Source organism: Gambusia affinis, linkage group LG04 (genome assembly GCF_019740435.1).
Source record: "Gambusia affinis linkage group LG04, SWU_Gaff_1.0, whole genome shotgun sequence".
NCBI lineage: Eukaryota > Metazoa > Chordata > Actinopteri > Cyprinodontiformes > Poeciliidae > Gambusia > Gambusia affinis.
In genome coordinates this window covers 10,108,383-10,121,871 of record NC_057871.1, presented here as the reverse complement: position 1 = coordinate 10,121,871, position 13,489 = coordinate 10,108,383, and the positions used below count along the sequence as shown (strand labels likewise).

The 13,489-nt window shown below is 38.2% G+C and overlaps 1 protein-coding gene across 20 annotated transcripts in view; it reads right to left on the bottom strand.

Annotated features, from left to right (window-relative positions):
* ptprdb (protein tyrosine phosphatase receptor type Db) overlaps positions 1 to 13,489 on the bottom strand; it is a 196,753-nt gene that overhangs the window by 60,543 nt on the left and 122,721 nt on the right. For all 20 annotated transcript variants that reach the window (XM_044115204.1, XM_044115203.1, XM_044115209.1 and 17 more), the window contains 2 exons: positions 5,144 to 5,289; positions 2,123 to 2,264 (listed from right to left, as the gene is read on the bottom strand). In XM_044115204.1, coding sequence (XP_043971139.1) covers positions 2,123 to 2,264; positions 5,144 to 5,289 — 288 coding nt within the window. The remainder of the gene's footprint in view (positions 1 to 2,122; positions 2,265 to 5,143; positions 5,290 to 13,489) is intronic.

The window sequence follows — 13,489 nt, the reverse complement described above, 5'->3', positions numbered from 1 at the left end:
AGAGTTTCAATTAGTCTGGTTGTAATCATCAGTAATTAAGCCAGCTGACCTTTCCACCAGATCCCTCCTGTCAGCCACTCAGTCACTAGAGCTGTGTCTTTAAAGAGCCACGGGGGACCTCAGGACACATGACTGACACAAGTGCAGTGCGTGTTTTAGTGAGCAGCCTGTGTAAATCCGCATGCGTGCACAAGTGTGTGTCCGAATGTGTGTATGCTTTGCAACTGACATTTCGACTGACAGTCTATCAGGGACTATTAGCCGCTCCCAGGTGGCCTCTTATTCATCCACAGCACAATGACTCCTCAGAGGAAAAGAAAGAGGCTAATCACTACATAAAGACGGACTGTCTGAGATTGAGGACATGTTTGTGTGTGTGCTTGAGTGGTTAGGTTCTTGATAAAGAAAGAGACAGATGATGAGTGAGCTGCAGTTTAAAGCAAGAGAGATGGGAGCGGTGCATATGAAAAAAGTGCACACAGATGTAAACACGGAAGCTGAGCATTCGCGCTTGAAATCCAGTTTTAAATAGATACACAAACACATGCACACAGTCACACATAGACAGACAACCATGTGAGACAGGAAAAATTCTGGACGGATGGAGCGGAACAGCACAGAAGATGCAAAGTGTTCTGATGTGAATAATTTAGAGGCTGCTGTGCAGTGGACCTAAGAGCAAGAGAGACACACACACACGGAGAGAGAGAGATAAAGAGAGAGAGAGATGGAGAGAGAGGGGGAAAGAGTGAAGAATGAATGCACCTAAAAGAGAAGGGAAGAGTAAGAAGGGAATGAACTAGTGGGAAAAACGACGGTAAGATAAGAGGAGAAATACCATTCAGAGATGAAGAGGGAGGTACAGAAAGTGAGGAGATAGAAGAACAACGGGCTCCATGTCCTTTTCCCCATGAGCATCACTCCTGCAGAGGCAGGTGATGTGATTATCCACACTTGAGGAACTTCGCTCACTAAGATACTCCTGAGCTTTGAACTACCGGTGCATAATGTTTTACTAATGGACTCCAGAAACTCAAACTCAAACATCACTAGCTGCACTAATGAACTCACACAAACATAAATCATCAACCACAATAATTCTAGGATCACAGCTGCACACAAGTGCAGCTATATATTTATATACATATATATGTCTGGTATATCTGGGGTTTTCTCCACATTTTAGTGTTTGTAGGATTTTTCTTTTGTTTTTGTAAAACAACACAACACAATTTCTCTGCCAAGCGCTTAACTTTCATGTTTCTTTTAGTTGTATTTACCCACAATGCCCTGCACTATAGTTTGCTTCCTGCTTTTAAATCGGTCTCCAGTCCAATTGGCATTCACATATGCATTCAAACTACACCAGAATTCACATCAACCGAGCCAAGACATGCCTTTTTTGGTCCGCATCAGAGTCTGAATGCGGATTCCTACCTCCCCAAATGAACTGGACTTTGTCTGCAAAAAACCTGGAGTTTGATTAAAGTGGAAATCCAGCTCTTTTTCTGTGCAAAGCTGGTAAACACAAATTGCAAACGACTGGTGGCTGTAATTGCAGGGAAAAGTGACTCTGCAAAAGAACTTATTCAGCTGTCCCGAGTTTTATTAGTAAAAAACACAATTTCACTTCCACTTTGCTTCACATGGGATTTTAATAAAATGCCTTAAAATCTATTGTTAAAGCAGGAGAAAATGTGAAAAAAGTGAATGGATGTCATTAGCAGGTCCTGTAAAGACCAGCTAATGACCTAAATGTCGCCATGGCGTTCTACGACAGCTACCAAATTACTTGAACCGCTATGATAAGCGCTACATTGTAAAACTGACAAGGACTGATTTTTATTTATTTGTTTACCCAATATCCCTTTATGACAGTGAAGAAACCCTAAAAAATTCTACCGTTATGACAGCACCAGCACTGCTTTTGTTTGAAGCCAATAAAGATCTGCTCTCACCACAATTCAAAAAAGAGGAAGGAGATGTTTAAGAGACCCTAACGCATCAGGACAGGCGAAGAAGAGGATCGATAAGGACCAGTTCTGTCTTGGAAGGGGAGGTTCTCTGAGTACCATGCGGACAACCCAGAAGTGTGAAGAGGTGCATGTGTGTCAACACTGACCTCGTAAGACGCTGAGTCGAGTGGTAGCAGTCAGTTCTCCTGCTGAGTTGGAGGCGTGACATTCATATATCGCCTCGTCTCTGGGGGTCCTCAGCGGCTGGATCCTCAGGACCGAACCGGACCCATCATCAAACTCTATTACCTGAAAAATGAAAATATATACAGAACAAATTGATAAGAAGTCATATTAATTTAATAAAAATGACTTGCTAATTCAAAGCATCATTTGCTTCAGATTAAAAGCAGCTGCTTTTATTTATACAATATAGCTTAAGCATTTCAGTAACCCAGCTGTTGTGCTTTAGATTTATCTTTATACTAAAAATCTTTTAAGACCTATCTATCCTGAGTCATCATTTATGATGAAAAGTACATTAAAACTGATTCTGGAAACCATTAATCATCCACTCCACCGAAATCCCTTTCTGAGGTAAAAATACAAGGAAATTACTTGTGCATATTTACCAAGTCCTCCTTAGATGTGCAAAAACATTTGATGATTTTTTTTTTTTCTTTTCACGAAGATTAGACGGTGCATTTCCACTGCTCTTGCATAAGCTTAATACACTCATGTAATTGATCTGGATTCCAAATTCTGGGAAAGTTTCCACTGACTGAAATCCAATATTGACAAATCCCACAAACAGCCCTGTCCGACAGGGCAGCAGCGTGGTCTCTGCAGGAGCTCGAGCTCATAAAGTTTTGGATTAAAAAATAAAAGGCCTGCTTGAGTGATTTGATCACAAACAGGAAGACAGAGACTTAAACCTGCGAGGAAACTGGACTTATTGAAGTAGAAAAGCATCTGGGTTCAGGGTGACAGTGGCTGAGCAGGATGGAGGGCTGATTCACCGTCTACTCCGTCTGAGAGGGACTCATCAAGTAGGGAAGCAAAGGTTAAACGCCTCGAGAAACTAATAAGACCGAGTGTAAAAGAATCATATGGACTGTAGCCCAAGGCATCATCTGACTTATAAGAGAGCTGAAGCACATGACATTTCACACACCTGTGCAACCTTTGAAGTATAAATGTAGAAAAACAAGTAAACTGATTGAATCTTTTGAGCTTTAAAGTACACTGTCTATATAACTATGAAACACAGATCTCTCAGCTCTCACTGCTGAGCTAAATATCAACTGTCACTGCAACACTGTATAAATAATAGACCTTTCTATGAGAGGCTATAATGATTTATCACTTTAAGAAAAGCTACTGCTATGGATAATGGGACTCTGTGACACTTTAGCGTATTCACCATAAAAATACCATCCAGAGTTTTATTTTCTTCTATGGAAACAGATGAACGGAGACAGTAGAAGCACCCTGGGTTCTGAATTATGAACCTCTACAGCAGGATGTGACAAAATACAAAACTTGGTAAAAGGATCCAGAAAAAAACCCCAGTGAATTCTGCTTTAAGTGTTTTTGGGTTGATGACATCACAAGAGGCATACGATCAGATAGCATTAGTAAACACAATGAGATTTATTAGTTTCTGAATAGTTAAAATTGCTTTTGAGCTGCAAGGGGTTCGACTTTTTTGTTTGAGCCATTAATCCTCTCAAAGCGGGAAGATTGATGTTGCAAACGGTGGTGAAGCTGAAGTAACAACTGAAAATCGCAATTAAATTAAATGAATGGGCAAAGAAAGAAATATTTATATTTCTGTTTGAATTTATTCACTTTAAGGGTTTTTTGTTGCAATTTTTAAATGTGTAAACAGTTTATCTTGCATGCACTCTGATCCCAATCAGCTTAAAATGACAATTTCTGACTGAGAGTTTGTGTATGTTGTCTTCTGCAAACTGGGACAGGTATGGAGGCTAACTGGTAGGACTGGGCATACTATGCATCCTCCCCCATGGTACCAATTATGAAAGAAAGTGGTGTTTAAGGCAGCCTTTTGTCATGGAAAAATTACTATAAGGTCACATTTGCTGGTCATGTCATATGATATGCTTATGAACTATCACCAAAAGAACTATTTGGGTTTCATGTAGAAGGTTAGAAGTTGTTTTTCCACAGCTGCGTCAGAACCAGACTATCTCTCCCTTTGTTTAATTCTTTATCGTTGGTATAAAACTCATGTGTTGTCTCTGCCTGGCAGAGCTTAGCAAGCTTTTCATCCAGACCTGCTTCATTACTGATTGTCCTACAAGCTCTCTGTATTGTGCACAATATATGAATAAACCTGATTGAGTGATTTCACCTGAACAGTGCTTGGAAATAGAATTTTTTCCACGACACTTTATACAGGCAATGCTGATACTTGAAAATTATCTCAATGGATTTCCCAGACGATATGGATTTTAAAATGACCTATCTCAAAATGATAACTGAACAATTTAGATAATGAGTTCTCGTCATTCCCCTTGGTGCTCATCTTTTTTTTATGAACTTCTTTCATGTGTTTTATTGTTACTGTATGTCATGCTCTGTATGACTTAGATGTTTTATTACAGTAGTAGGGCACAACAATAAATTATTTTGAAGGAGGAATTCCATAGCAGATTTTAATGATTGCCTTATGTAATGTGACTTGAGACATATGTGTGTGCTTGAGCTTGTTTCTGGGAGGGCAGATTGTATCTCATCTATTGATATTCTACAGGATAGCAGAACAAATTATTATAATATAAAAAACTGTACATGACATGTTATATAGGTGGCAAACTAAATCTAAAGTGAGTTTGATTGTTTTATAGAAAAGTCTGGATTGTGTCATTAAAATAAGTTGTTGGGTTTTCAAAGTTTAGTATCACATGAGGGAACAAAAAGACTTGTGGATCTTCACAGATGATGAGCTGGTCCAATAGAAGAAGCTCATTCACTCTGAGAGTTAAGATGAGATGAATGCGTCTCAGACGCCTGTCCATTAATCCATTAATTATGAAGCTACAGCCCGGATATGGTCAACTCAACCCCAATAAAGTCTCCTGTAAACAAACATCCAATCAATATACTGCTGTTTTGAGCTCTGTCAGAGGAGCAGTCAGGCGATTAACATCACAGCATCATACCTCAAATCTCTGGTTGGTGACTTTTTTGCCTTTCTTATTCCAGACAATCTTGGGTTGCGGATCCCCCGCAGCCTGGCACACGAAGGAAGCCACTCCCCCCTGCACTCCTGTTTGATTCTGTGGGGTTCGCGTGAATCTGGGTGGAGCTGTGAGGGAAACAAAATTTTGAAAAGTCAACATCACATTAAGACTGCTAATGTGTGAGTAAATGTTTCAACTAGCTTCGGTCCTAAGTTTCATCACTGTTTCACCACTGCTAAAATTCCCTTAAAAGTTCTTTTTGTTTCCTGATTATGGAGCTCAGAGGTTCTTTTTAGCTGCAGCTATAAAAGAGAGATTTGTTTAGGTAGTATTACAGACCAGTATTCTACATAGTATTACAACTAATACTACTTTTTCCACTTTTCTCCTACTTTTCCCAGATGCCATTCAGTACAATCTATTCAGGATACTGGAATCAAGGGGAATCATATACCATGCAATTTAACAAATTATTGACATGCAGAGTATGAATGCAGGGAGCCAGTTCAATTATTGTGTCAATACAGACCTTGGAAACTGCAATATTGCACACACAGATACTGCAACTGCCATTGAAAGTACTGTGCAGCTCCAAACTTGATCATCCTATATTTTTGTTTCAATAATTGAGTGAATACCATAATAATGTCCAACTAATGTAAAATAGCAGTGTCAGTCTTATGCTGGCCCTGGTGTAGTTTCACCAAGAAATTTGTGGTTACATTTAAAAAAAACCCATTTTCATATTTTCTACTTTAATAAGAATCAACAAAGTACAATTTTTTATTTAGTTATGTCTCTTCAAGCATTTAGCTCTATGTCTGAAGTTAATATAATGTAATTATATCACTATGTAAAATAATATCACACTGCATGTAGTAATTGTTAAGCTAAATGTCTAAAAACTTCTGAGCAACCCACTTCATTGTCTGTCTATGTGTTAAATGACTTGGAGTAGACCTATGGTGAATTTCCCAGTTTAGACATGCCTGTGGGTGGCTTTGTGTCTGTGTGTGTCTCTTCTTCCCCGTATGTGTGTGCACGCTCCCATCATGTTTTCCCTCTGTCCCTGTATCACCAAAGAAGCTTAATATTTCTGTGCCATAAAGGATTTATGAAGACTTACTTCTAACATGACCACTAAAGCCCCACGTTCCGGGTACGCCAACAATATCATAACCCCAGCCTCCGCTGGATTGTGACATCACAACATCAAAAAGATTCGGCCCGTCAGTCACGGCGCGTCACCACCAGCTTGCCTAATGGCATTCCAGCCAAACCAGAAAATCCCTACTTAAGGGCTTACCGCCAAGCGCCCTGACAAAGGGAGAGAAATTGCTTTTTGCTGTTTAAAAGGAGGGTGGGGGTAATGGGAGAAAAGCGAAGCTGTTCAGAGAGGGGGGGGGGGGGGGGTTGAATAGTGAGGAGAAATTAAGAGAAAAGCGAAGAGCGATGGAGAAGAACAGATGAGGAATAAGGGAGAAAATGGGCAGGAAAGAACGAGACACAGAAGGGGAACCAGATGTGACTCCAAACAATAAGAGAAAAGCAACCAATTAACTGTTAAACTTAAGTTCTTCACAGCCAAGTACCATCTCACATGCCGCTTTATGCACATTCACAGAAAAAAATGCAACAACATCAGCACCTGGAGTCAACTGCAAGAGGCAAATGATTTAACGTTCAAATAAATTAACAACTCAGAATTCCTGAGAAGAAAAAATATGTAATAAAAAAAGAATGATACAGAAAAATGCATTTATTATAGAGAGAAATGACAGACAAAAAATACTCCAACAGCTTGGACTACAATCAATCCACATTTTTTGTGATTTCTATTTTTTCCCATTACGACCATATTTCTTCACTCACATTGCTTGCTGGTGCTCTATGCAAGTTTAAAAGATAGAAACTTTTCAAACTACATTGAATAATAAATTGAACGGTTTGACAGTTAATTGGAACACATGTGTGATTGAATTGAAATAATTTTTTGCCAAGTGCCTCAAGAGAATATTTACTATACAAATAAACAGAATCAAATTGAATTAAGTTTCACACACACACCCACACACATATATATATATATATATATATATATATATATATATATATATATATATATATATATATATATATATATATATATATATATATATATATTCTACTTTGATAAACATAATTCATGCACTTTTCACCAATGTTCTGGGAAGTTGCAAAGGAAACCATTATTTTCTTATATTTTGACTCTTTTTGTGCTACTTTTTCTAACTGATTGTGCATTATAAAATAGTACTTTGCAAATTAACAGAAACTGGTTTGTGTTGTTTTGTTCGCGGCCATAATGTGTGCAGTTTGCCACTCCATCCTCACACCAACTCATGCATGCCATTACAGTGTGAGTGGGTTTGTGCTGCAGTAGTGAGAGAATATGTGAGAGAGAGATGGGAAGGCTGAGGGGAAAGAAAAAGAATGAGGAGCGGGGGAATCTCTCGCTTAATCCTCTTACTAATCTCTCACCCACAAAACAAATGAAAAGTGTAAAGCCAGCAGAGCCATGCTAACAGGCTTGCTAGATCTTCCAATTGCTTTTTTTTATTATCTCGCCCGTTTTTCTTTATCTATCCAGCCTCTTCGTACATCTACCGTTTCACTCTCGAAGGTTCCCCACTCTTGATTCTCTGAATAACTTCTTCCTCCTCTTGCTTTGCAGCTGCTCCCCTCGCTACTTTTTTTCTTTTGCTTCTTCTTGTTTCTCATTCCCCATCTCCTCCTTCCATCTCTGGGGTGTTACATAAGTCTTCCTGTCACATTGACTGACTTTATAAAGTGTGTGCATCTGGGGGGACACTGGTGGAGAGAAGTGGTTCAGCCATATTCTCCACAGCTCCCCTAACTTGGGTCCTCTTCTCTTTAATGTATCTCCTCATCTCCATTTATCAACCCTCCTGCTTTTTCTTCTTTTACATCTCTCTCTTCACCCCATGACATCCTCTTTCATTCAATCCTCTCTCTCTCGTCGTTGGATTGATCCCTTCTCCTTCTGCTTTTCTCATTTTTTTGTCATTGCGTCAGAATGTTCTAACCGTTTGGTCTTTTGCTTGCGATCATCAGAGATTTCTTTTTTGATATTGTGGTGCTTGGCAGGATTATACACTGGCATTTGGGCCAATGGAAAACAGGCTAAGGATAAAAGAAATGAAGAGAAAATAAACTCTTTTTTTAATATTTCATGATTTTTAAGTTAGTCTGTAGACGTTCAAACATATCAGATGCAATTTACAATTTATAGCAGCTATTGTATTTTTCTTGAAGTTGATTAAAGGAAAGGTCCACAGAGAAACTTTGTAATTGTGCATTATCAGCTTTTTCTGCTTAACTGATGCTAAGGATAACACATTCAGCTCTCTTTTTAACAAAAATTTTCAGAAGGCAAATGACCATCTTCCCTTTTTTCCCACATACTTTAAAGGCAAAGGAACAATAAGTCCTAACTAAACTGTTATGTGCTCATAGAGGCTAACTTAAGAGGTATTAAAAAAAAAGAACAGCAAAATTAAAGGAAACTAACGGCGGTGTAGGGGGACTAACGGGACGCGCTGCTGCTGCCAGATGGTTTCTTAACCGAGAGGGACACTCAAGAGAAGTCAAGTTTGTAGGAACAGATGCTAGAAGAAACCCTCAGGGAGAAAGATTTACGTCTACAATGTGTCAAGATTACGTGCAGTTTTTAAAATGCACGTAATCTTTTTTATTTTCACTGCTTAAAATAATGAGTAACTTCATTATTATGCTCAGCACTTATTATGTACCTTATTTACGTAGTTCTGTAATCAAGTAGTTTGTCTGGTAAGGACGTAAGCAACTTTACCTCTGCTATAAAATCAGTTGAAGTGTGTCTATACATATTTATCATACTTTACTTGTGTTTTATCACTATATATTCATTTACAGCTTTCTATTAGTCTATTTATTTATTCACTAAAATCAAGGAACTGAAAGAATTGACAAAATTAAACAGAAAAAGATTCATAAATGATCTCTCTGCTTTGCTGATAAAGACACCCTCTCTTCTATTTGTTCCTGCATTGTACGAGTAATTACTAATCATTAGTGGTACTTTGATTTATTGTGTAACACCTATGTGTCACTTGGTGAATGGGTGAGAAATGTGATCTTTTTTTCTATGCAATTAATAATAAGAAATGTTCTATGAATCTGGTATTGTATTTATATTTTAAGTTTGTATATTTACATCAGTAGTGAACAAACGGGGCAAAGTACAAATCTATGTTAGATTAAGTGATGGAAAAATGTGTGTTCAGTGATCTGAACTCATTCCTTCAGATCCCTCAAAGTCATAAAGTCTGTTATAAATCAGTATCCTGTAGGCCTTATCATATGTGTGCTCAATCACTTACTGAGGCTGATGTGATTCGCAAAAGCATAAAGCAGACAGCCCTATCCAAACAAATCAAATCCAACGTAAAGCAGCAGCATGAGCTGCAAATATTTTCTGATACAACTTAAAGCAGATAAGAGAAGCTCAGAGAAACTAGTTTATTGCAAAAAAATTGACTTAACATATTACAATACATTTCTGATTTTGTCTTTGAACATGCTTTAATATATTTGATCTTTTAGAAAAGTAAATATGCATGTGTTGGAAGTTTTAATCAAATAGGAAAAAATGGCCTGCATATATTCTGAGTCTATAGAATACAACATTCAGTGAGTAGATTTACATCCTTCCTAAGGAAGTGTAAAGCTGCCATATTGTGAGTGAATTTCACTGCTTAGCAAGTGATTCCCTAAACAAGAACTGAATTAGGTCCTTCAGATAAGCTCAGCAATGAGGCCAATAGGGGACTAAACCACGAGTTGTTAGTCTGAAGAAGAATGGGTGGGCAACTGGCCAGAACCATAAGTTAAAACACATTAACTTCAAACAGACACATAGAGAACAAATGATCAGCCGCTCGCTTTTGGGCTGGCAATGAAATTGGATTGCTGGGCCCAGTAAGCACAAAGGCCTATCATCCCTCTGCAGAAAACACAAGTGGTAATTGGAAAACATTTGGCTAAATGGGCTATTCTAACATAGAAAATTAAATTATGCACAAATAAATAGGGTGATATTTGATGAAAGGTTTAATTAAAGTAAAGCATTATTCAGGTTCCTGAAAGATTAGCTATTCATCTGAGCTAAACCCCAACAAATGAAGAAAAAAATAGATTTTATTTAAATTATTTTTTTAATTTGGAGTTGCATCGCAGTTCCTTCTCACCTTATAGTAGCATTTTTATCTGTCAATATTTGACCAACCTCCAGCTGATCTATGACATTATAGTTATAACCACTATGACGTTACAGCAGAAGATAAAACACACTTTTATTGCCTATAGTTATGAATGTCCAATTAGAGTTGCTCTTAATCACCCACGGCAGCCTCAGGGCCTGGCTAGTGCCGAGTTAATCAGGGTTAATTTGTTAGAAACACAAGGGGAGGAATTAATCAAACAGGATCTTCTTTTATGCACAGGTCATTAGAAACACATGGGCGACCCATTGGGTATACAACTTTACTGGGTCAGAGCTGGCTTCCCATGAAGACGAACAGAGGCTTTCTCAGTGTTGGTCCCAGCGCATTAGTTCCATACCAGTGCTCGGCAACGTTGGCGCTAAGCTTACGCTATGCAGGCCTCTTCACAGACGAATGCACCTGCTTAGCGAATGCTACATTAAGGTGATCACATTCTGTTTCTCACGGATGGGTGCACAGCTATGCTATAGCTGCGGATAAAATATGTAATTGCACCCTCAATGAAGAGTCTAAGAAACTTAGTTTCCACACTAATTGAAATAGAGTGAAATGCATCCACACTTTGAAACACATATGGCTAAAAAAGACATGAAGACTACCTAATAAATATTTTAAGTAGTGAGTGTTAAAGAGTTATGTCATCTTCAGTGGAAACATATGAAGATTGTTTGGACTTTAAGTGCATTTACACAATATAACAACCTGCTGTCATTCATACCACCAAACAAGCCCTCTCATGACCTGGTAATGTTTTGTAATAGAGCTATTGAGCATCATCATTGTCAGAAGACCTTCGAAGGTTCCTATACAGTCTTTAAAAGCCTGGGATTTGATTTAAATATTTGAGTATATGAGTATTTCTGTCTGTCCTTCTTCATGGCTTTCATTCCTTCATGTCCTCGCTTTCTTCCAAAGGACTTTTCTATGTTCCTCATTTGAAATCAAAAGCTCTGGATCTTATGTAAAACCACATTAAGACCCTTTTTGTATGAGGTGTTCAGTCACAAAGTAACTCTGCTGTAAAGCATTTTCAGCTTTTATTATATATATATTGTTTGAATCTAGGAATTGCCTCTGATTTGCCATTTGATACTAATCAAGTTAAAAGTGTCTTTTATTTTCTCAGCTATATTTTGCAGAACAGCAAATTAAATACCGATTTGTCGTGTTTTCAGCTGGATAAACTAATTGCATCAATTGTATGTAAAAAAAATGTTTGCATACCTTTGAACTATTTTTTTCTATAATTGCTTGTGTTTCATCCATCTACAACAAACAGGCATTGATCAGAGCTATTTCTCTGCCCGTAGAGGCATCAGAAATGTAAAAAAGCAATGTAAAGATTGGGTAGTACATCCTTTTATTCATTATGCTACCACCCGTGCTTGTTCTATATTAAATCAAATCAAATCATATTCACACTTATTAAAACTCTGCTGATGATATGCTAATCTAAACTGCAAAATCCATTGCCTAAGATGCTTCTGCCACAGAAGATCTCTGTATTAATGCAAATCATATCTTTACATTCATATACATAAGTCAAAAAAGGATTTTGCTTTAGTAATGTTTGATAATCTTCACAAGAACATTACCATCAAGGAGGTGTATCATGATATAAGCCGAGTTGCTTTTCATATTTTGTGGTTAAGTTCCAACTTTGACTTTACCTCTATCTGTGGTTTAAGCTGCATCAATCAATCATGCAGAAGATACAATCTATCCAAGAAACTGACCTGATTCTTTTTCATGCCCCTAACGGATTCCCAGATCAGAAACCTCTAATCTGAGAGGCCCTCATACTTAAGCCCATGTCTCTGAATCCTCACTTTACCCCATCCATCAGCGTCAAGAGACGACCATAGACCTTACATAACTCTAGATGCTTATCTGGGTCTAATCTCATCTGAACTAAGCATTAAATATGCTTTCCTGCATGAACATGTAAAAAAGACAAGTATAAATGATTTCACACAGGCACAGATCACTAAACACAAAGCCCCATGATAACACTGCATGAGCTCCAGAGATCCACAGTTTAGGTGTGAGAATCGGTCAACAAGACAATCCTTCACGGATTTTCCAAAGAACTGCATGAGGCCGAGCTATATCAGATTCCAGTCAAGCTGAAGTTGATGCAAAAGCTGGCAAAATGCCATAATCTGACAGGTCAATCAGTCACCAAGTGAGCAGGTTCCATGTTTCAAGTCACACCTCATAGGTCACATATAAAAAGGTCATTTTATTTCAGCAACACAGAAAAAAATGCTTCTGCATTTTTGTTTTTTGTCCCTCTAAATTCAATACAGAGCCTTTACAGAACAGTAATGATGTGATGCAAGCTGAAGGTAAACAGTTTCACAATCCTTCCTCAAGCTGAATCCTAAACCACTCTTGTCTACATTCAAAACGTAAATTGTGCTTCCTGACGCACGGGGATGCAATCTGGCCATGTGTCATCCTTTGAAAATTGTTTTTATTTTTTTGTTGTTTGTACCGTACATACAAAGGGGCTTGTAATTCACCTGGCATTACTGTTACATCCAAGCTGCAAGTGCAGAAGGGCTACCTGATTTCAGGGCAAGCAAGGGTCAGTGAAAAACCACCATCTTGCAATCGCCCCTCTTCCCCTCATTCCCATCCAACAGAACGAAGGGAGATAGAGGGGCTGTTTCTTGCACCGGGTATTTCACGGCGTACATGGAGCAGTGGCCTAGTTTGCAACCGGATCAGGGCATTACTCTTAATCCCCCAGATATATGACATAAGCACGCATGCACAGATAGCCATGCTGAGAAACAAAATAAAAGGTGGTGGGAGAGAAAGTAGCAGAATCAGGAGAATTTGAGAGAAAAAAACACAACAAGCAGGGCATTGAGCTTTGCTTTCTTTTGTTATAATATTGTTGTTGCATGAACATAAGGTATAGTTTTATATTTTTTTTCCAACCATTCACATTACTGGTTCACCTGACTGTACCTTAAATCCGTCGGTCAGAATT